The 21,982-nt window shown below is 39.9% G+C and overlaps 1 protein-coding gene across 2 annotated transcripts in view; it reads left to right on the forward strand.

The window, feature by feature from the left end:
• The window catches only part of TMEM170B (transmembrane protein 170B), a 35,519-nt gene extending 14,041 nt beyond the window's left edge, over positions 1–21,478 (forward strand). Inside the window, exons 2-3 of one of the 2 annotated variants that reach the window (XM_045066973.1) lie at positions 3,332–3,502; positions 13,954–21,478. In XM_045066973.1, the coding sequence (XP_044922908.1) occupies positions 3,332–3,502; positions 13,954–14,042 (260 nt within the window). In that variant the 3' untranslated portion in view covers positions 14,043–21,478. Of the gene's footprint in view, positions 1–3,331; positions 3,503–13,841 lie in introns of both variants that reach the window. The other variant, XM_004753713.2, reaches the window with a different exon arrangement.
• Positions 21,479–21,982: the final 504 nt, after the last annotated feature.

Genomic DNA, 21,982 nt, shown 5'->3' on the forward strand with positions numbered 1-21,982 from the left:
CTCCGTGGAGCAGAGAGCCTGATGCAGGGCTCGATCCCAGGACCCTGAGATCATGGTCTGAGCTGAAGGTAGAGCCTTAACCCACTGAGCCACCCAGGTGCCCCGATTATTTTCTTCCTTAAGAGTATCTGCCTGTTGCTATCGAACCCTTCTTGTCTCAGCGCCTCCCTGGTGAAAATGCCTTCATGTTCCCTTATATTCCCTTATATTTCCAGTTTTTTAGGTTCACTTTGAAAAATTACATCTTTAAAGATAGAAATATCTTCTGAGCAGGTTAAGCCTTTTTGTCTTTAATGCATTTATTATAAATTGAAGCTATTTGTTTGGGATTGACAGCATGAAAACACTATTTTCCTGAAATCTGGAAAGGCAAGCTTTGTATTCTTTTCCATAATGACCAGCATCTGTCTCTTATGCCACTGAGAAGCATGGATGGTCCTTCAGCACAATTGGAAAATATGTCTGGTGACTCTTCCTTCAAATTATTTCACATTAACTGAGTCCAATCTGATTGTTACTCTTAAGAATTTGGCATGCTGAAATGATTTTATTTTTTAATCTGTTTTCAGTGTATCCTCTCTTTTAAAAAAAAAAAAAAAGAGCTTTTTACTTGGAGACGATTGTAGATTCACATGCGTTTGCAGGAAATAATGCGGAGAGAACCCACTTACCCTTTACCCAGTTTACCCGATGAGACCATCTTGGAAAACCACAGTATAATATCAAAACCTTGATACAGACCTCATTCAGACTTCACCAGTACTACTTGGACAGGTGTACTCAGTTATGTGTGTGCATTTATTTCTGTATGGAGTGACAAAACTGTACACTTGTACAAAACCACTGCAGTCAAACTATAGAATAGTTCCATTGCCCAAGACCCCTAGTATTTACCTTGTTCCATCCACACCTTCTTTCCTTCATGAGGTGTTTTGGGGGTGGTGTATCCTTCATGAGGTGTTTTTTTTTTTTTAAGAATGCATTTATTTATTTATTTATTTGAGAGAGGGAGAGCACAGGGGCGGGGGGAACAGAGGGAAGAGGACAAGCAGACTCCCCGCTGAGCACAGAGCCAGGCGCAGGGACCCATCCCAGGACCCTGAGATCATGACCGGAGCCAGAATCATGAGTCAGGTGCCTAACCAACTGAGCCACCCAGGCGCTCCACTTCACACATCTTTAATTTGTTTCTCATTTATGGTCATTACAATAATTATCTCTTTCTTTTCTTTAAATTTTATTTTATTTTTTTTCAGTGTTCCAAGATTCTTTGTTCATGCACCACAGCCAGTGCTCCATGCAATAGGTACCCTCTGTGATACCCACCCCCAGGCCTTCCCACCCCCCACCCCTCACCCCTCCAAAACCCTGTTTGTTTCTCAACCATGAGAGACTGTGGACTCAGAAAATAATTATCTTTAAAAATTATATCCATACGTTAAAAAGTTTATTTTTAGTGTGGTTAAAAAAAAATGCATAAAATTTCCCATCGTACCTATTTTAAGTGTGTAGTTCAGTAGCATTTAGTCCCTTCACACCGTTGTGTCACGGGTCTCCACATCTTTCTTGTCTTGCAGAACTGCAGTTCTGTACCCGTTCCCCTCTCCCCAAGCCTCGCGCAGTCATAATTCTGTTTCTTCTCTGAACCACACTGCTTTGGATCTACCTCATGTGAATGGAATCACACAGTATGTGTAGTTTTCTGTGACTGGCTGACTTTACTCAGTATGACGTCCTCAAGCTTGAGCTCTGTTGTGGCATGTCCCAAGGTTTCTTTCCCTTTTGAAGCTGACTACTATTCCATTGTATGTGCCATCCCTGTTGGTGGACACCCGAGCTGCTTCCGTTTCTTGGCTGCTGTGAATAATGCTGCTCTGAACACGGGTGTGCAGATTGCTCTTTGGGATGCTGCCTTTAATTCTTTGGCTCTATACACAGAAGCGGAATTGCTGGATCGCATGGTAGTTCTTTTTCCAAGTTCTTGAGGAACTACTCTACTTCTCTTTGGCAGCGGCACCATTCTACATTCCCACCAACAGCATATACCTGATAAATCTGTTCTTATTCATCCATTTTTGTTCTCTCTGTCTGTTTCATGACTGTTTCATTGACCTTTCTTGAGGTCAATGAGAGAGAACGCTAGTGTAGGTAGATATCTTGCATTACGGAATGTTGGCTTACCAAGGATGATCCTCAAGGTGACATCCCAGCATTCTGGTGTCCGCTCTTCCAGCTCTAAGTCACACAACTTGTTTACATAAAAAGGGATTTTATGACAAGGAAACTAGGGTGTTATGTGGAAACTAAGGGTGGTGATGTGGCAGGCCATAGGAATCACTGGAATGAGGGATTTGGTTGTCTCTTCTCTTTGGTGGGTACAGTTTTCTTTCGTCTTGTCCCAAGGCTCTCATCATGTGATGAAGAAATGGCCCTTCAGAGATCCCTCAGCCACCCAAAGACTGAGGTGCTCCCTTGGGCCCAGTCCAGAATTCCCAGAGGAAGGGAAAGAGCAGCTCAGCTGGGATCAGTTGTCTCCCCTGACGTACCTCACCACGGGCTTGGGCGGGGAGATGGAGTCAGTGCAAGGACCTGGCCAAGCCTCTTGGAGCTGCGTGGGTTGACTGGGAGGGTGCAGGAAGCCAGAAGGAAAGGGAACAAGCACAAGAGAGACAGAATGGAAGGTGTGCTCATCGACCGTAGCCTAAACCACAGTGAACAGTAATTAAGGACACTCTGAGGAAGGAACGATGGAGCTTGGAAAGGTCTGGGTAAGGACTATTAAAATTATGCGAGACAAAGAAATTAAAAAAAAAAAAAAACCCATTCTGAGTGATGCCTTAGTATATAAAGTTGGGATCCAAGAGGGGAATTGCCCGAAATGCCTAAAATCATAAAAGATGAAATTGTTGATTTCTGGAACAATTTGAATTAAGAGGTAGATTTCAAAAATGTCAACACTGTTATTTGGTGTAGAAAATAGAAAATCCTACCTCAAACAGCAGTTAATAAATTTATTGCACGAGATTTGCAAATATGTTAGGGACTCTCTAGACACGTTGATGGGTTATAGCTGTATGATGGAGACAGAGCCAGTCAGAGCGTCTTCGCCTTAATGTTTTGAAGGCTGAACTGTTCCCCCGTCGAGCATCAGTGATGATGATCATCGTTAATGTTTAGTTAGTGTTGCTATGTGTGAGGCACAGTACTGGGCACTTTTCTATCCGTTTTCTCATTTACACTTCCTCCAAACCCTGGGTGCGCCCCTGTTCATTAACCCGGGTTGTCTAGGTTGTTTCCAGCAGAACTATTAACCCTCTGCTCTTCTTTTCAGAGATGTGGTACTGGATCTTCCTGTGGGCTCTCTTCTCGTCCCTGTTTGTCCACGGTGCTGCGGGCGTGTTGATGTTTGTGATGCTGCAGAGACACAGGCAGGGGAGAGTGATCTCCCTCATCGCCGTCAGCGTCGGATTTCTGGCTTCTGTCACCGGCGCGATGATTACTAGTAAGCGGGTTTTGCTTTGCTTAAGGACCTGACCGTGCATGCACTTTATTCTTACGATGAAGGGGGCGTCCGTGTCCTCTCCCACGGAAGGTATTTTCAACACTGATTACACTTCACCTGGAGGAAAAGATCCGTTCATGGGCTCATGGAATGGAGAGTTTTAGTACTTCTCTGTGAAGACTTGCTATGCAGGGTTCTGTGGGATCTAGAACAACTTGTGAAAATTGACTAGGGGCGCAGAAATTCAGGGGGAGGTTTATTTTCTAGTGGACTTAGTTTTTGCTTTAAAGGAACTCCGATCTAGTCAGGGAGAGAGACCGGCACACCGATTTGACAGTGGTCATTGTCATTAAAAAAGTGAAAATACCCACCACCTGTGGGTATTATAGAGGGCACGGATTGCATGGAGCACTGGGTGTGGTGAAAAAATAACGAATACTGTTTTTCTGAAAATAAATAAATTGAAAAAATTAAAAAAAAAAAAGTGAAAATAGAGCCCAGAGGTCCTCGATGTGATCTGCCGAGGACTACAAGGTAAAACCGCACTTTCTTCTTAAATACAATTTGTTACGACACAAATCTCCTCTGACCTAGTGGGGATCGGCCGCGTGCGAGTGTCCTCGAGCCCTGATCAGCTGTCCTCCTGTGCTTCCTGAAGTGCCCAGCGGCCCTCCGCAGCCTTCCCTCTGCCTTTCCTTGACACTGGAGCGGGCCCGCCTCTGCCTGGGGTTCAGAGAGGCGGTCCCAGTTCCTGCTGTGCTGGTTGAGCCGGTCCTTAGATGTCCTGTTGAGACCAGAGGGTGCCATGGCTGCTTCCTTGATGCAGCTCTGCCTGCAGGGGCTGCTGCTTCTCTGTGCTGCTGGGGACTTCTGCCCTCGTCAGGGCATCATAGCGGCTTACATGGCCCTGCACTTGGGGCCTGCTCCCTGGTGTCTGGGCAGCTCACTGCTGCACAAGGACATCTAACTTTCTGGTTGGTTTTTAGCCTCCCAGGTAAGAGTCAGTCCTTTTCTTCTCTAGTTCAAAGGCCTCCTTTTGGGGGAGGCAGTCACCTTTTCCCAGAGGGATTTACATACCTTGCCCTGCTCCCATTTCCCAGTGTCGGTCCTGTGGCACTACTAGGACATTCATAAACAGCTGTGGGACAAAGTGTAACTATGACTTGTACTGGGATTTAAGGGAATGGAGAGGTTAATTTGGAGGGAACTGGTATAGTAAACTGTTCCCCCCAAGAACATGTATTAGATTTCCATGTCGTCGTCTGTTTCTTCATCCGTGCTTCCCTCACCGTTCTGTTTTTCTGTGTTCCTCTGTATTGGGTTTCGGTTGTTGCCGCAGGCAGCCTGTCACCCGATCGTGCGGTACCGTGTCCATTCTGCCATAGCTGGGGTGTAGGGCGAGCGCTCAGGTTTAGCCGAAGCACAGGACATGCAGAATGAAGCTGGAGATTCAGCTGGAAAGATAGTGGAACCAGATCCTAGAGGGCCATGGAAGGCGAGCCAGAAAATTTGGGCTTTTTTCCTGCAGGCCATGGAAAACAAGTAAGATCATTTTGAATGGGGTTGGCAAGGGACAAAGCAGTCCGATGGAAAAATGTAATAGCTGAATATAGTTATACATAAAGAACCAGGAGGCAACTCAGAAGGGGCAGGGGCTTCGTCTCTCTTCACCACTGCTGCCTTCCTAGCAACAAAACAGTGCCGGGATCATAACAGATCCTCAGAACATGCTGGTCGGAGGGATGGGTTCAGTAGGGGAGGAGGTACAGGGGTAAGAAAGGAGGAAACGCGAGGGAAGAAAGGAGAAACGGAAAGGAAGGGGAAGTGAGAGACCTCACCTGTGATCTGAACTTGAGGCGGGGATCTGAACGAGAGTTGTAGCTGTGCTTGGACATGACGGCTAGGGACTATGGCAAGAGGAATCAACCCAAATTAGTTTTACTCACTGTGGTGGCATACACAGAGGCTTGGAAGGGACTGCAGTGTTTTTGGTGGGCGCCACTGCTGTGATTGCGAACCCACGAACATTGTGCTTAAGAGTTGTGAGCCGCGTGCAGATCTGTGCATCTATTGGCATAAATTACCGTAGAAGCTCAGAGATCAGGAGAAATGTCACTCTCCTTAGTGTATCTCTAACGGTGCATTTGTATGTTTATTGCCTAGTTTCAGTTCAGCCAAGAATAAAATACGCCAGTGATTTTAGAAACTGCTGTGTTATATTTTAAATCCTTACAAAGAGAAGTCTGACATAATTTCAAGTAAAAATGTGTATCCAGGTTTCCAATAAAGCATTTAAATTTCTTCTGGCTAGTCTTTTGACCTACAGACACTTGAATTAAGAAAACTAGCCAAAATGAAACTATTTTAGCTATATTTATTTTCTTAATGCAATTTGTGATTGTCCGTATTCTCACAACTGTGTATTCAAGTCTGCAAATGATTGCCTCCGATCTCTTCTGAATAAGATACTGATTGAATATAGACACATCTCTGTTATATTTTGCTCCTCCTTAGGTTTTATTTCCAAGACAGTGATTTTTCATTTTAGTTGGTATTGATGGTTAATAACAAACTTGGGAGAAACCAGGTGTCTGTATATTGCCATCAGCCAACATTATACAGCTGACTAATTTTAGCAAATCTGAAGGTATAAAATGACACATCTGTTTGTTGGGTTAATTTGCATTTCTCTGATCACTATAGAGCTTGAACATCTCTTCTTATGCTTATTATATATTTAGATTTCTTTTTCTGCAAATTGCTTCTTTAAGCAATTTAAGTGCTTGCTTTTCTTTTGGGGTTCTTGCTTCCTTCTCATTAAATTATAGGGGTTTCTTATACACTAGAGGTATTGGTCTCTTGTTGGTTTTGGAATTTGCAAATAACTTCTCCATCTTTTATCAGTTACCATCATCTATGATGGTAGTTGATCTATTCTATGATTCTATGATCTATTGAGCCGAAAGCTTGAATTTCTGTGTTATCAGCTTAAAGAGTTTTTTGCCTTAAGAACTTCTTCCCCCCACCAAGGTCAAAAGATATGCTGATATATTTTCTAAGGTTAATTTTATTGTTTTACCTTCAGTACTGAGGTCTTCAATACCTACAGAACAGGAGTCAGCCAACCTTTTCTTAAAGGGAGTATGTAAACTTTGAAAGCCCGGTGGTCTCTGTCAGAGCTCTTTGGCTCTGCCACTGTAGTGTGAAAGCAGATACAGAAGTGTGTAAATGAATAGGCATGGCTTTTTCTAATAAAATCTTACAAATACAGGGATTTGGCATTCAGGAATAATTTCATAAATTCCTGACTTGCCTGGTTTAGAGTCTAACTTTGTATTTGGTATTAGATAGGATTCCAGGTGTATTTATTTTTCTTCCCACATAATAAGTTGGGTTTGACCACACCATCCATTAAAAATACCCATCATTTCCTCATTGATTCACCTTGTCTGTGTATTATGCTCAAGCACGAGGATCTGTCTCCGAACCCTGTTCTGATCTGTCAGTCTTTTTATGTGTTCTTGCAGCAAGGTCACTTTTTTTTTTTTTTTTCTCCTGTAGTTTTGTGGTATTTCTTGATACCTGATCAGGCTGGATCCCTCTCATTTCTTTCTTAAGTTAACATGGCTGTTTAAGGACTTTTATTCTTTCACATAGATTTTAGAATATGTCTACTCAATTTCTCAAAAAGTATAACTGTATAATGTTTATTGGGATTTAATTTAATGGAGAGGTTAACTTGAGAAGACCTGGCATAGTAAACTATTCTACCCAAGAACATGTATTAGATTTCCATGTATTCGGATCACCCTCTGTGTCTTTCGTTAGAGTTTAAAAATGTCTTTCTCAACAAGAGGGTTGCATGTTTTTGGTTAATTCTTAAACTCTTACATCGTGGTTGCTGTGCATGGTATCTTTCAGTGACATTAGTTAGTTTTATTGGTATAGAGAAATGCTGTTCAATTTTCTGAGTGGTGTCTATGAAAGATAAAGCAAAACAGTATCTTAGTAGAAAGATACTAAGATGAATAATCGCTGGTAAACTGATTTAAAAAAAAGTTAAGGCAGAAAAATAAAGTATAGAACAAAATAGAATAAATAAGTAGAGACCCAATGGTAGAGATAGAATAAAGAATTATAAAAATAACAGTTTTGCAAACAGGGATATATTCCTAAGTATAAAATGTCAAAATTGGTATAAAAAGAAACTAAATGAGATTAGGACAGTAAGTATATTTAAACAATTGAAATGCTGAAGACCCCCCCCACACAAAGGAATTCCAGGGTCAAATGGGTTCTACCAATATTTTGAAGGGACAGTTGAGTTCCTATTTTATCCAAATTTTTGAGGAAATGGAAAGAGTAAAAGCCTTGCACAGCTCATTGGCTGAGGCCAAAGTAATCTTGTTAAGCAAAATAAAGACTGTGTAGGAGCAGAAAAGTATAGGCTCATTTACCTTTTGAGTGTTACCCTAGGAATGTAAAAATAATTCAGGATCAGACATGACTATGGCTGTGTGCCAATAAAACGCTATTTATGGGAACTGAAATTTAAGTTTTGTATAACTTTCATGTATCATGAAGTGTTTTTCTTTTGATTTTTAAAAAATCTTTTAAAAATGTAAAAACCACTCTTCACTCCTGTGCCACACTCCTGTGTGATGTGGTATGCAGGGTGGACCTGTGAACCGTAGCTCGCCAGCCCCTTGTTGGACCACACAGGCTGGTGGAACCAACACTGTTAAAACCAAACCTGTCTTAGCCTTCACGTTTACTTTCTCTCAGGAAATTCGGAGGGCAAGTCAGGTCACTTTCTTTGGTGTGTCACTGTATATTGACATCTTTCTTCTTCTGGTGGCTCTTCTAGTCTCTCTTGACCTTGTAGGTTCATGTCTTTCACTAACCCTCATGTCAACTCAGCAGTATTGCTTTCCGCACTTCATCTTTACTGTGCAAGAGTTTGCTAGTCCCTAGGTCCTCAGGAGCCTTTTCCTTATTTCTAAGTGATTCTTTCTGCCATGGTTGGTAGGGGCAGTTCCAGACATGCACCATTTATTTCAAGCATTCTGATCTGCTTGGGTCTTCTTATTCTTGCATAACTTAACCTTGTACTTCACCAAAAAAATAAAAACCATAATATTTGTGGTCTTTCATCTGGCTAGTGTGTAGCAGAATACACTGTAGAGAGAGTGAAAACTAAAGCAAGAATTGGAGGGACGACATTTGTGAACATATATAAATAGAAAAGGATTAATATCCAAACTATATTTTAAAAACCCTATGAATCAAATAAGAAGAAGAAAACTCAATAGAAAAAAGGATGGAAAATTTGACAAGCATTTAGTAAAAGTAGAAAACCCTCCTGGCCTCTAATATGTGAAGAAAAGTTCAGTCACATTAATTATCGGGGAAATGCAAATTTATCACAGAGATGACATCTCTTATCAGATTGACAAAAATTTAAAAAATAGATACCAACTGCTTCTGAAGATAGGAAGTAACTGAAATATAAATTGGTACGACTACTTTGGAAGATAGTTTGGCATTCCTTACTGAAGTTGAAAATGCCTATCATATAAGGCTAAGCAGGGGCATCTGGGTGGCTCAGTGGGTTAAAGCCTCTGCCTTCCGCTCAGGTCATGATCCCAGGGTCCTGGGATCGAGCCCCGCATCGGGCTCTCTGCTCAGTGGGGAGCCTGCTTCCCTCTCTCTCTCTTCCTGCCTCTCTGCCTACTTGTGATTTCTGTCTGTCAATAAAATAAAATAAAATCTTTAAAAAAAAATACAAGGCTAAGCAATTCTACTTTTACTCGTGTATTGAAGAGAAATTTTTGACAGTGTACGTGGGCCAGGGGTCACGCACAAGGATCTTCACAGAATCAGTGTTTGTCATTGTTAAGGATTGGAAACAAATTTACTGGCAGTAGAGTGAACAAATTGTGGTATATTCATGCTTAGAATTCTATGCAATAGTGAAAATGCATGAATTATAGCTACACACCCCAACATGGGTAGCTTTCAGACCTATGATGTTGAGCCCCAATTCTGGAATACTTACTGCGTCAATTTACATAAAATTAATTTATTTTACAAAACCAAATAATATATGTTTTTAGGATACAAGAAGGTGGTAAAGCTGACAAAAAGCGAGGGAATGATAAAAAACAAATTCAAGGAGGGAATGGGACATAAACTGAGCAGAGTACATGGGAATTTCAGAGGAGATAGTGACGTTCTTCTCTTCAGTTGGATGATGGTATTGGGAATTTGTTATTTTATTATCTACACACACATACTTCAAAGACTTATATATTTGAGAGAGAGTGGGGAAGGGGCAGAGGGAGAGAGAACCCCAACAGGCTCCACCCTGAGGTCACAACCCTAAGGTCATGACCAGAGCTTGAGATGAAGAGTCAGACACATAACCGACTGAGACACCCAGGCACCCCCCAACGTATGTTTTTATAAATACTCTTTCAATAGCACTGTTTCCAAATTCATTTATTAGGCATCTAAAATTGTTTTCTTGTAGATCTTTTAGATTGAGAATCACTGGTGCACTCTTCTGACCAGTGCGTCTGGGTGTGGAATCCTACAACACAGTGGGGATTTCTGTAAACCTGCTTCTTCTGGAGGAAAGTTGTAACTTCCGAATTGTTTCCTGACTGATTATCCACTGGAAAGAAAACGGTGGTTTATTTTATTTTCTGTATAACACTACATAGGCTTGAAGAGCTTGTCCTGTGTTCCTTGAAAGATTTTAAAGAAGAATAGTTTATTTAGTAGCTTTGTTTGTTTTTCCTCGAGCAGCAAGGCCTTCCAGCGTGAAATCCATTTTAATCACCAGAGCAGCCAAATACTTAGTAAAGGAGTCAGCTTGTTTGGGAAAGGAGATGCCAGTAGAGTGGAAAGGTTCTCAGTACTCATTTTCTATTCCTTAAATCTTTTTTTTTTTTTTTTAATCCCCTTCTCCCTTTGTCTCTTTGGGTATGTTTCCATGGTTCCTGACCTCCAGTTAAAATCTAACCCCCTACGGAGATGCCCCAAATGTGTTTTCTTGGGCCCTCTCCCTCCAGCCAAAGGAACCTACCCTGAACTTCAGAGGCACAGAAATAATAAATATAAGCACTGCCTCTTTTAGTTACATAGAAAACACTTGACATTGAACATGTACACAATTTTTCTTATTCTGTAAGATGTGCTACCTAGCTTAAAGTGTAATTTATTCCTTATTATTTGATATTAAGAATTCAGTGAACTTTGTCATTACCTACCAATATTTTAGTTTGGAAAATAGGATTGAAAGATATTCTGACCTTGAGGATGAAAGTTTCTTAGACTTATAGAGAAGTATAGGCAAGCTGGCGTGGAAATTTAGATTTTTAAAATGAGTTTTAATTTCGTAAGTAATAAATGACTGCATATTCTCCTTGTAAAACGCAAAACATTATGGATGAGGCAAAGGTCTCTTTGGACTAGCACTCCCAAACTAGCGCTCTTCTCAGTTGTAATCCCTATTTTTAGTTTGGCTTTTATCCCCCCAGATTGTATGTCTATATGAATATTACATTTATTCATATTTACATGTATAAACGTTTACATACAGGCACACCAGCATACAGATGCATGTACTCATAGAGAATAGATACAGTTTCAGGTTTCATTTTCTTTGTTGCAAAAATGATCTGTCTTAGGTTCTGTTCATATCAGTTCATAAGTTTTTTTATTTTTCTTTTGAAATTGTATGGGTTTCATCGTGTGGGCTTGATCTAGTTTACCCACTCCAGACTGAAGGATATTGGGTCCTTGCTTTTGATTTTGTGGTTTGTTTGTGTTTGTTTTTGCTACTACAAAATGTACTGCCTTGGTTATCCTGTGTGTGTTTGTGTGTATTTGTGTGTCTGTGCTGTGGGTATGAGTCAAGTATTTTTCTAGTCTGTCCTTTTAGGGTTTTTCTCTTTTTTATATAGTTTTAAGCTCTTTTCTTTTTCCTAAGGTCATAGATACATTCTCTTCTGTTTTAAAGTTTACATTTATAAGATTGTTTTTAGTATTTTAATATTTTAAGATTGTTTTTAATATTTTAACTTAATATTTTAACTTTAATATTCTTTAACTCATATGAAATATATTCTGGGGAGTGTTGTGAAGGAAGGATCTAGATTTTCTCCTTCCAGTGGCTGCTAGTTGTTCCAACATCATTTACCGAATGCTAAGTCACTGGGAATACCTTTTTCATTTTCTCCTATGACAACCATTAGCCAAAGCTGAGTGCATACTAGGACCAGTCACTCTTTGTCTTCATGCTCGCCCATTTTACAGTTGAGGAAATGAGGCACAGAGAAGTTGAGGGACCGCCCCGTGTAGCATGTCTGCTAGCTAGTGGATTTCGGAGTTTGGTCCACAAGTCTGGCTTCAAAACCCGTGCTCTTCACCTCACATGAGCGTGAGATGTTTGACTTGATGCGTTTGCTTCCTATTTCCTAGGAAGCCTGAGCTAGTAAGTGCTTAGATTTTCACTTCTTGGATCATTTTTGAAAACTTAGTGCTGGAGATATGGAGGCCAAATTGAAGAGAGTCATGGAAATCTAGGGTAAATCCACAGAAAAATAGTATTTCTTCAGGTTTATTTTAATATTATTTTTGATAACAGAGAAAGCATAAAATCTTTAAAATATTTTTTTCTTTTTCAAAGATCTATTATTTTAGGGAGAGAGAGAGAGTGCATCAGGGAGGAAGCGGCAGAAGGAGCCCCGTGCAGGTTCAATCCCAGGACCCTGAGATCACGGCCTGAGGCAAAATCAAGAGTCAGATGCTTAGCCCCTTAGGCACCCATTTTTTAAAAATCTTTAACATTTTTTAAAGAATGTTCTCTAATTCTAAAATTTGAGGACGTCACCAGTTACTCTAGTGAAGCTTATTACTTGATGAGGTAAATGTTAGTGCCACTAGTTTTATTTAATGTTGAGATGTTTATCAGACTTTATGATTTTCTGAATTCCTTGTTTTCTTTTTTACTTAGTACATATGTAAAATGATAGAATGATTTGGAGATTTATAGCCAGATTAACTGTTATTGGAATTCCTGCTCTTGTCCTCACTGTACTTCCTTGGGCTGGTCATTTAACCTCTCTGAACCTCTGTTTTTCATCTTTACATTAGGTGGTAATATTCTGGCCTGGGATGATATTTAAACAAGATAGTGTTTGTAAAGATAGTATTTGTAAAGTTGCTCTCAAGATATATAACACGTAGTAAAAAGGGAGTACATTTTAATTTCCTTCTTAAAAAATGCACATATGAAGTCCTTGGCTCAGATCAGTAACTTCTCTTCCCAGTTTATATCTCTTTAAAGGAATATAGTTACTTTTGTTTGGGGAATTTTAAGAGAATGACAGAGTTCATTCTTAGTTAATTTTTTAGGAACAGATTTCTATCTCAAAGAACTGTCGTGTCAGTATCTCTGAATCATTTACTTCTGGTCTTGCATTTTGTTTGGCCATTCTAGGATAGATCGTTTTTTTTTTTTTTTTTTTTTTTTTCTAGGGGAAAGTTTGAAGGCCATCTCAATCTCTAAATTAAATACTCTACTTACTCTAAATTAAATGCTTAGAAGGCATACTCTAAATTAAATGTTTCATTATATGTAGTATATTAATAAGGTGAAGTGTTGAATCAGACGGGCTCTGAGACTCCTGGAACTCCAGGATTCCCGCATTCTTGGAAGTGTGCACGATTTAAACATTTTTCCAGAACAGACGTCAGGTTCATCTTCCATTTTTATTAGATGTCATGATACTAGTCTCTAAATAACTTTATGGTTGTATGCTTTATTACAAAATAAGAACTATATGGTAGATTCTGAGATGTAGCTGTCAATTCTTTAATATTTCATATCACATTTAAGAATTTTTAAAAAAATTTCTTGAGTAATTTAGGAACTGCATTAAACTGTGCAGTTTTCTTTATTTTCATTTGTGATTATCAGCATATTGAGTTGTATGTTTATAAAAATAGTGATTGGCCAGTTCAACACCCAGGTGAGAGGTTACAGTAACAGATTACTCATGTTTATGAACATGCTTAGTGTCAAGTAAACAGCGTGTGTTGTAAATACGTATTTTGCTGCTGAATAGAAATCCTGTTTTTCCTGGAAGCCGGGTGGTCAAGTGTGACTTTCACGGATCCCACGGAAACCTCCGTGGACAGGTTAGAACAGGAGCGTGTAGGTGACTGACTCTGGTGTGCAGAGATGGAGGACGATCTGACGTGCCCACGGCGCAGGGTGTCAGGAAGGGAATGAACGTGTTCTTGTCTTTCTCTGCCCCTTGTCACCCAGGCGCAGCCGTCGCGGGCATCTACCGAGTGGCAGGGAAGAACATGGCCCCCCTGGAGGCGCTGGTGTGGGGCGTGGGACAGACTGTATTGACATTAATCATCTCCTTCTCAAGGATCCTCGCCACACTCTGAGCTGTCGGTGGGCATGTCTCACTTCACAGAAGGAAACAGATGTACAGATTCTCAGAACACGGCGTTGTGAAGGAGCGGGATGAAATTGAGCCAGGAGAGCGTGGAAGGAGCAGGTCGCTGCAGAAGGCCTTGAGCTGTGTGCGAAGATCGCCCTCTGGTGTCCAAGTGATTGCACTACCGCACCGCACCTTAACGTGCCTCCGTCCCAGGCCAGGCGCATCCTGGAAGCCGTGAGCAGAAGCACCTTGTTCAGCTGCCAATCAGGTTAACACTGGTGTTGACTCATCGTTCTTTAACAGTGTTGTGTTGAGTTACGGGGACGTTTTGAGGAATTGATATATGTGCCAAACTCTTCTCTCTCTCTCTCTCTCTCTTTTTTTTTTAAAACATTGATCATGTGACAATTTGCAAGTGTAGATGTAGATGAGTGCTGTGAACCACATTTGACATGAATTCAGGTAACGTAGTGAGATTTTTCTTTCGTGACGCTAAATCCCGTGTGAGTGCTGAACACCGAATCCTTTAGTATGCGGCGAACTTTTTGGTTTTTAATGTTGAACGTTTCTGGGATTTAGGGCTTTAATATGTTTAGGCATTATTGTTATTTAATTTATGTGGAAAATAATACTTAATGGAAAACTAGCTAAACTCTTGTAAGGACTCAAAGTAGACCCATAGGGTGCATCCTTCCCACTCACTTAAATAACAAACACTCTTTTAATAGTTTCCCTCCTACGTAACTATTCTATTGATATGAATTCAAAAACTATGGGTCACACACATTGGCTGTAGTTTGTGTGTCATAAAAATATAATTTGAAAATTTTCTTATAAACTTTGTAAGAAAAGAAGGCTGAAATGCATGTTGCATTCTTTGACCCTTCTAAAGAAAGTTTTTGCCATGTATCTCATGGAGAAAACATCTTTATAACTCGTATCTCGGTGGGATTATATTACTTGTTGCATATATCTTGATTTTTGACAAAACATAAAGGATCTTGCATTCTGGAGTATTACCTATATTTAAAGAGTGGCCTAAATTAGGCTGTGAAAACAGAGAGCCTCATTTGTAGATAAGTGACAAGTTATATAAGAAGAGTAATAAACTATCTTACATTGGGCATGTGGTAACATAATTTTGCTAAGTAAAAATTGGGGAATATAAGTAATTTAAAAATTTGGCACTTACTCTCAGCATATCAGTACAGTACTGAACATATATTAGAGCCGTTCTGTCGTTCAGTTCTCGATTTGCACTATTAAGTTTCCTAGAATCAGCGACGACATTTAATAGAATGAAAAAGTACTTAGTAATACAACATTTTAAGAGGTTTTGGCAAGATGGAGTTGTTTTTAAGAGTGCAAGGAGTAACGGGGACAGAACCTGGTTGAATTTGTCTCCAACTGATTGTTTTAAATTTCAGGTCCTCTGATAAATGTGCTAACTCAGAAACCCACTGCAGAAAATGTGAAGTTAAGGGCAATCCAAAAAACAATCTGCATACTCTAGCCTCACTGTTTTATACCCCGATTTGCTAAAAAGTGCATTTCTATTAGGTCCCATTCAAATTTAAGACCCTCATTACCCACACCACTTCTTTTCCACCAAAAAGCAGAAGATCTTTCAATGACTTCACAATAGGGAGTTGGGGAGGTGATACTTTTACCAGTATGGAAGCCAGTCTTGGGGGTTTACTTATGCTGTGGCTTAGAAATCTGTTTTTGTTTTGTTTTTTTTTTTAACCAATAAGCAACTATGCATCCCTAGAGATCTTTGAAGTAAACCTTAAAATTGATTCTTTTTATCATGTACAAACCTAAAAATTATTTTCATGTGTTCTTTATGCTCCTGATGCTTTCCCAAATTAAATTTAGGCATAAATTTTCCAAGTCAATTTGATTTCTCCTTTTCTTTCAGACTTGAATTGTGTTCTTCCTTTACTTTGGCTCTTCTATTGGTCATTTCAAGTGTTCATATTCTTTGAGAGGAGTTACCAATCACATGTTCACATTGTTTCAGATCGACGATAGGAATATTTCTTTGAACATTTGGTTGTTTCATGATGTAAGAAAGTTACCTTGGTAAGGGAATACGAGCACATGGTTTAGAATCCAAAATTAGCCAGAAAATAACGCAGACACATTAAATCCATCCGTGTGTGGACCAAAGAGATTCTAACTCCTGTTTTTACTCTCGAATGGAAGTATAATTAGGTGGTTCTTAATTAGTCTATGGAGTGTCCTGCAGCTCTCTCCATCAGGTTGCTTTACATTATGAATTGTGTCTGTGTGTGAGCTCTTAACCTTTGGAGAATTGCTGGTTTCTTTGCTGTTTTCAGTTCTTTCCATTGGGATTTTGTGCAGATGTCACTCTCTTGATATTTTCAAATGCAGTTGAATCGTGTGAGTTGATGAAATTGTCTTAATAGCTCTTCCTGTGCCGAGATTTTTTTTTTTTAAATCAGTGGTTTTCCTACAGAGACAACAAATGCTTAATGTTATATATTCACACACACATATATATCATTATATACATATATGTAAAGCTGCTACATATGAATATAGTCTAATTGGAAAGCTTTTGTTCAGTGAACACTTTCCCGTTCTAGTAGAGAATTTTATATATTTGTTCAGTTGAGTGATCTTTTAAATAAGCAAGGATATTTGAGATTTTTTAATTTGGAGTTTTTCTTGGGTTATTAGTGCTGGAGACCCTCGTTTGTGATATGACAAAAAGCCCTTATTGATGTATTTGGGTTAAAATTTATATATGATTTAGCAGTAAACTTTCTTTGTGATAAATGCAGGAAGGAAGGGGGAAATCTTTTAGAGTTTATACTCCTTTATTTAAAAAAATTTTAAAAAAGTTTACTAAAATACTACTGATGGTGAAATCAGTTCCCCAAAGAAGAGACCTATGCCAACATCTCCAAACTAATTATACTTAACATACTGGTTAGAACTGTCCATAGATCAGAATCGATGAGGGGGGCCCACTGAAGCTACAAATAATGCAGAACTTTTAAATGCAGGCAGTGCAGGTGGCCCCATGGGAGGACTCCACTGGTTGCCTAGAATAAGGACATTTCTAAATGGTGGCTGTATTCAATGCCCACAGCTTAATCACTCTTACTTTACATCTTACTGTATACTAAGCAGTCTTAGTCTGTTACCTGGGGTACTTTCTTAGTATTTGCAACGTATATTTGCACAGCCCAAAAAAGCATGAGGGTTTTGTTTGTTTGTACTTTAAGTGAGAAGTAAGGAAATGAGCTGCCCCGTATATCACGCATCTGTGATATAAGGAATGGGGTAAGTTAAAATCAAAGAGTGTTGAAAACGCCTTTAAAGATGGACTAATTAAGACACAGAGGGCTCTGCCATGTTGCTGTGCCCATGCCATGCGGGCACTTCCTCGCCAGCTAATTCCGTCTGGTATGCATGGCTCTGTGGCTTTCCAGGTTCCGTCCTGAGTATTTCTATAGTAAATACAAGGAGGGAGGGGGGGGTCCCTGCCCTTGAGTCCACCAAGAGCTAGCAAGGTAATTGTAAACCCTAAAAAGCCTGGGCATTTTACTTCCCGATTCTGTTTGAGAGTTTAAGTCCTGGTCCCCCTTCCCGCTGCCCCCAGATTCTAGTCTTCCCAGTTTATCCACTGAATGGACTTTCTGAAAGTGAGATACCATTGCTCTGACAGTGTGGACTGAAGGCTAGACTGTAGCCCTCTGCCTCACCTCGAACCCAGGACCTGTCTCTCTTTGAATGCACAGCCGTAACTATTTGGCAGTAGGTGACCAAGGGAATCATTAGGATGGTTTCAGTTACATTTTTAACACCAACTGAATATGTTGTTTTGTAAAATTCATCTATTTTCTTCCATTTCCACATGTTCCCCTACATCTATTTTAAGAAGGAAACTAAAAAAAATGTCTCATAATCTTGCTTCCTTTACCTCCTCTCCAGCTCTTTATTTTGAAAATGAGCAGATTCTGCAAGACCGCTTCTGGGAGTTGGAGGGGGTGGAGATGGCCGGGACGAGCAGGATTAAATTCGTTTGTTTATTGCTAGTTCAACTAGGAAAAGGGTGAGAGTAGCCAGCACTGACACTCCCCCTCCTCGGCCCGGTCTTTGTCTTAGCCTGCTGTGCTTCCCTTGGATCATTCAGCCTACGTCCACTGAATGTCTACCACATGCGGCTTCACGGTCCTTGTTTCGGGGATGGCACAGGGTGTCCTCCGTGCCCGCCCCTCCCCCTCCCCCTCGCCCCTGCGCCGCCGGCTTCAGGTGTCGGGTCAGTTCTGTAGGAAATAGATCCGGGCTTCGGTGCCTGCCGCGCCCCTCCTCCCACGGACCACAGGTGCTTACGCCCTACTTGTTTCTAACTGCAGGGGGTTCTGTTATTTTTGATTTATGTCAGGTTATAATTCATGAAGTCACAAGACATGAAGGATATTTTCTGAAATATTCTCAAACTACTTCACTCTTCTATTACCTTTTTTCCCCCCTCTCTCGAACGTCTTAATCAGAATCTCTTCAGAGTCCTTACTTGTTTGTAAGATGTGAAGAACACAGAAGGTCACGAAGGAGTTCTGGCCGACCTAAGGGGCAGAGAAGTTGGGCACCACCTGCTGGGTCGCTGTGTAAATGGTTGTTTTTAATCGTCAGGGGTGAGAATCTCAGTGCGGAAAGTTGGCTAGTGATCCGATCAGTTGGCTCATAATCTCTTAACTCGAGGGGAGACTCTTCATGCAAAAGGACATTATTCGATTAAAGATGACAAGGTGTTTCAAACACTGTGGTAGCATTTTGTAGCAGGGGGCAGTTTTTCCTTTCGGCAGGAAGAAGCTGGAGGGGAAACACCGCAAGCCAGGGCGAACACAGCTGGCCCCGGTGGTAGGTCTGTAAACTACACTGTGTGAGGACGTCTGCTGTTCATTTGAGAGACTCAAGGGAGCATTCGCAATCCGTGTGTGTGTGTGTGTGTGTGTGTGTGTGTGTTGATAGGTTAGCTCTTCTCATAGAACGATCTCTGTTCAGTGTAGACAGTACAGTGTTTTTAAGGAGGCTGCTAAGGTAGTTATCTAAAAATATATTTACGAATTTGTTTGGGGGAGTAGTACTTAATATGTTTCAGTAAATGTGGAGGTTTACCAGTGAATACTTGATTAAATCGATGGAAACGCCCACATTTCTGCATGAGCTGAGCTCTGAACTGTATCTCCTCCCCGGAGGTTAGAGGACTCCTCCTTACATTCATTGCGCAGACGTTGGACTTACATAATGACCCTTTGTCAATTTCAAGAATGAATTTTCCAGTTTCTTAAAAATCTCCCCCTTCCTTCCATACCAATGTCATAAGTTAAAGGTTAAACCCAAGTGCAGTTTGTTGATAGACTCAGAAGCACTGTTTAGAAGAAAAGGTTCTTAACACCTTACGGTCATGCAGTTATAATCTCACTGAAAAATAAATGTTCCAGGCAAGCCAAGAAAGCATGAACCTCTTCCATATTTTTTGGATGATGTTCTGCGTCCTCTCAATCTGGCCTCAATGGTAATGTGACTGTCCCCTCTTTGGGAATCTATTTAGGTACGGAACTGAAACTGGAAAGCAGTGTAACACTAATATATAGAACGAGGCACCATCATCCATAATGACCATAACTGTAATACTTTTTCTCCTAATTTCATATTGAAAATTTCCAAAGTCCATCTCTCGTTTTAGAGCCCTGTACGAATGAATGTTAACTTGACAGTACTACTGATTAGGAGAAATCTCTCTTGTTTTTAGACTTAAATATTTGCACATCATCACTAAGTATCTTGGGGGAAGGAACGTTTTAAAGTTTCCTCCATAGAGAGCGAAATAGAGGCCCTTGTTTGAAAAGAAGTTAAAAATGATTTACTTTCAGTACTGGATGAGTTGGTTGTCTTAACTGTTGACCCTTTCTTGGTGTTTGTGGTAGCAGATGCATTTATGTGGAGAAATTTTTAGTTTCTACCCTCAATACACGCAAACGTGAGCTGTACACATTTTAGATGAACAAATAAAACTCCACAGTATTTTCCATTACAGTCCTATAACTTACTAAAATTTATAGGATTCTGCCATGAAGTATTAACCCCTGACTCTAGACATTTGAGGACGAGGGGATCCACTTCAAATGAACCAACAACAATGGCTTGATTTAAATAGCAACAAAATATAGTTTACCCGCTAGGTATTAAAAATTCACTTTCAAATTGTGTTAACTCTCAGGTCACTGATGAGTCATTTAGTAAAACGCAGCAGTTTTTAAAAGCTAAATGATGCCTTAGTGCCTTGGAAGTTAAGATACTTTTGCAGAGTGAATTTGACGGGATACAGGACTGGCATACTTGTTACTGGAGATTTAGAATTTAGGGATGGTTTTATTGAATTCACTCCTTATGGTGAATAAAAATCAGCCATTTTGCCATTGACTCCGACAAATGACAACTACTTTCCTTACATTTTCATGATGTGGTATTTGTCTATAATTTTTTTTCTTTTTACAAGGAAGTTCGAAATGGAGAAAAATGTAGTCAAGACAATGAAGTGTGGGATTTTAAAATTCAGTTTTGTCGTAAACTAGAAATTCTAGCGTGGACAGTGTTAGTTTTATATCGTAGTATTAAAGGGCAGAAACTTTATGTAACCTTTAGGAATATGTTTACCATCAGGGATTTCTTTTTACTATAGAAAAACTTAATGTACTGTGAAGTTTAAAGACAGGAAGAATAAATGTTAGACGGGGTCACACACAAAAGCAAAGGCGTATGTGATGAACTACCCCATATTATGTGAACACAATCCCTTCCTTCTGTTAAGACTATAAACTACACTGTATGAGTATGTGTACTGCATGTTTACATAATACAGTTTAATTTTGAAGGATTATTTTAAAAACTATGTTTATGTATAATACCTAACGAGCTGTAAATATTGTATACTATTGATTTTTAATTTTATATAAGCGATTTTTTTATTTCCCAATTCATGTACAAACCTCATTGTGTATATAGCCTGATTTCCTGGAGAACACAAATTTTGCAGTGAACTTTATTTTAATTGTGGTAAGCATCAAGTTAGCCTTAGGGATGTTGGTCTTTATTTTCTTTATTTTTCACCACTCATTTTCTTCAAAGGGCAGCAATAAACACATGCAAGTTATTTTTGACTCTAGAAAGTTGGTCTGCAAACACAAGATCTAGGTTCCAATTCATTGCTTTAAAGAAAAGATGCACAATTACTATCTACTGTCTGATCACAGGACCATTTCTGAGGTCCGTGTGTCTCTCCTCTTTGTAATATACAGGGTGAACTCTTTACTGACACACACAGGACAACTGTTAAAAGCGAATCCAGCACTTAAACGTCATTACACAGAATTTATTGGATTAAAAATTTGTAATATACAGTATTTTAATAAAATTTCTGTATTCAATTTCATGCACTTATATATAAATAAACCTGTCTTTAAAAGCTTTATGGGGCGTTTTGACTCTTGACAACAGCTTCTCAACTCATTCACTGCGGACTGGAATGTTTTTTCTCTTACCCTTCGGTCAGGTTTTCTCGGCCCGTTTTACATGTGGATTTTGGAGGTAGTCCTGCAAAAGTAAGAAGTCCAAAAGACAAACTTGGTTGAATTTATTGTTTTACCCAGGACTAGTCATAGGCCACATAAACATCTTCTTCTAAGAATTATTGTTTTACAAGGTACACTCTCACTTTTATTAATAAATGACTACCATTTATGGAGTGTTTATTATCTGTTAGACACCTTATTCTTTAACAGGGTGATCCTTCAAGTTAAGTGGATTACTAAGGTTTGCAAAGGTAATCCTTTGCAAATGAAGCACTGGAGGTTCTGAGAAGGTGAGAACTTCTCAAGGTCACACAGCTAACAGCGCTGTGCTGGGGTTTTCTTACTCTCTTACCTGTGTGTTTTCTCCGCCAAGCCCTGTCGGCTTCCACAGAGCATTCTGGGAG

The sequence above is a fragment of the Mustela putorius genome, unplaced genomic scaffold (genome assembly GCF_011764305.1).
Source record: "Mustela putorius furo isolate JIRA1106 unplaced genomic scaffold, ASM1176430v1.1 tig00003870_pilon_pilon_pilon, whole genome shotgun sequence".
Lineage (NCBI taxonomy): Eukaryota > Metazoa > Chordata > Mammalia > Carnivora > Mustelidae > Mustela > Mustela putorius.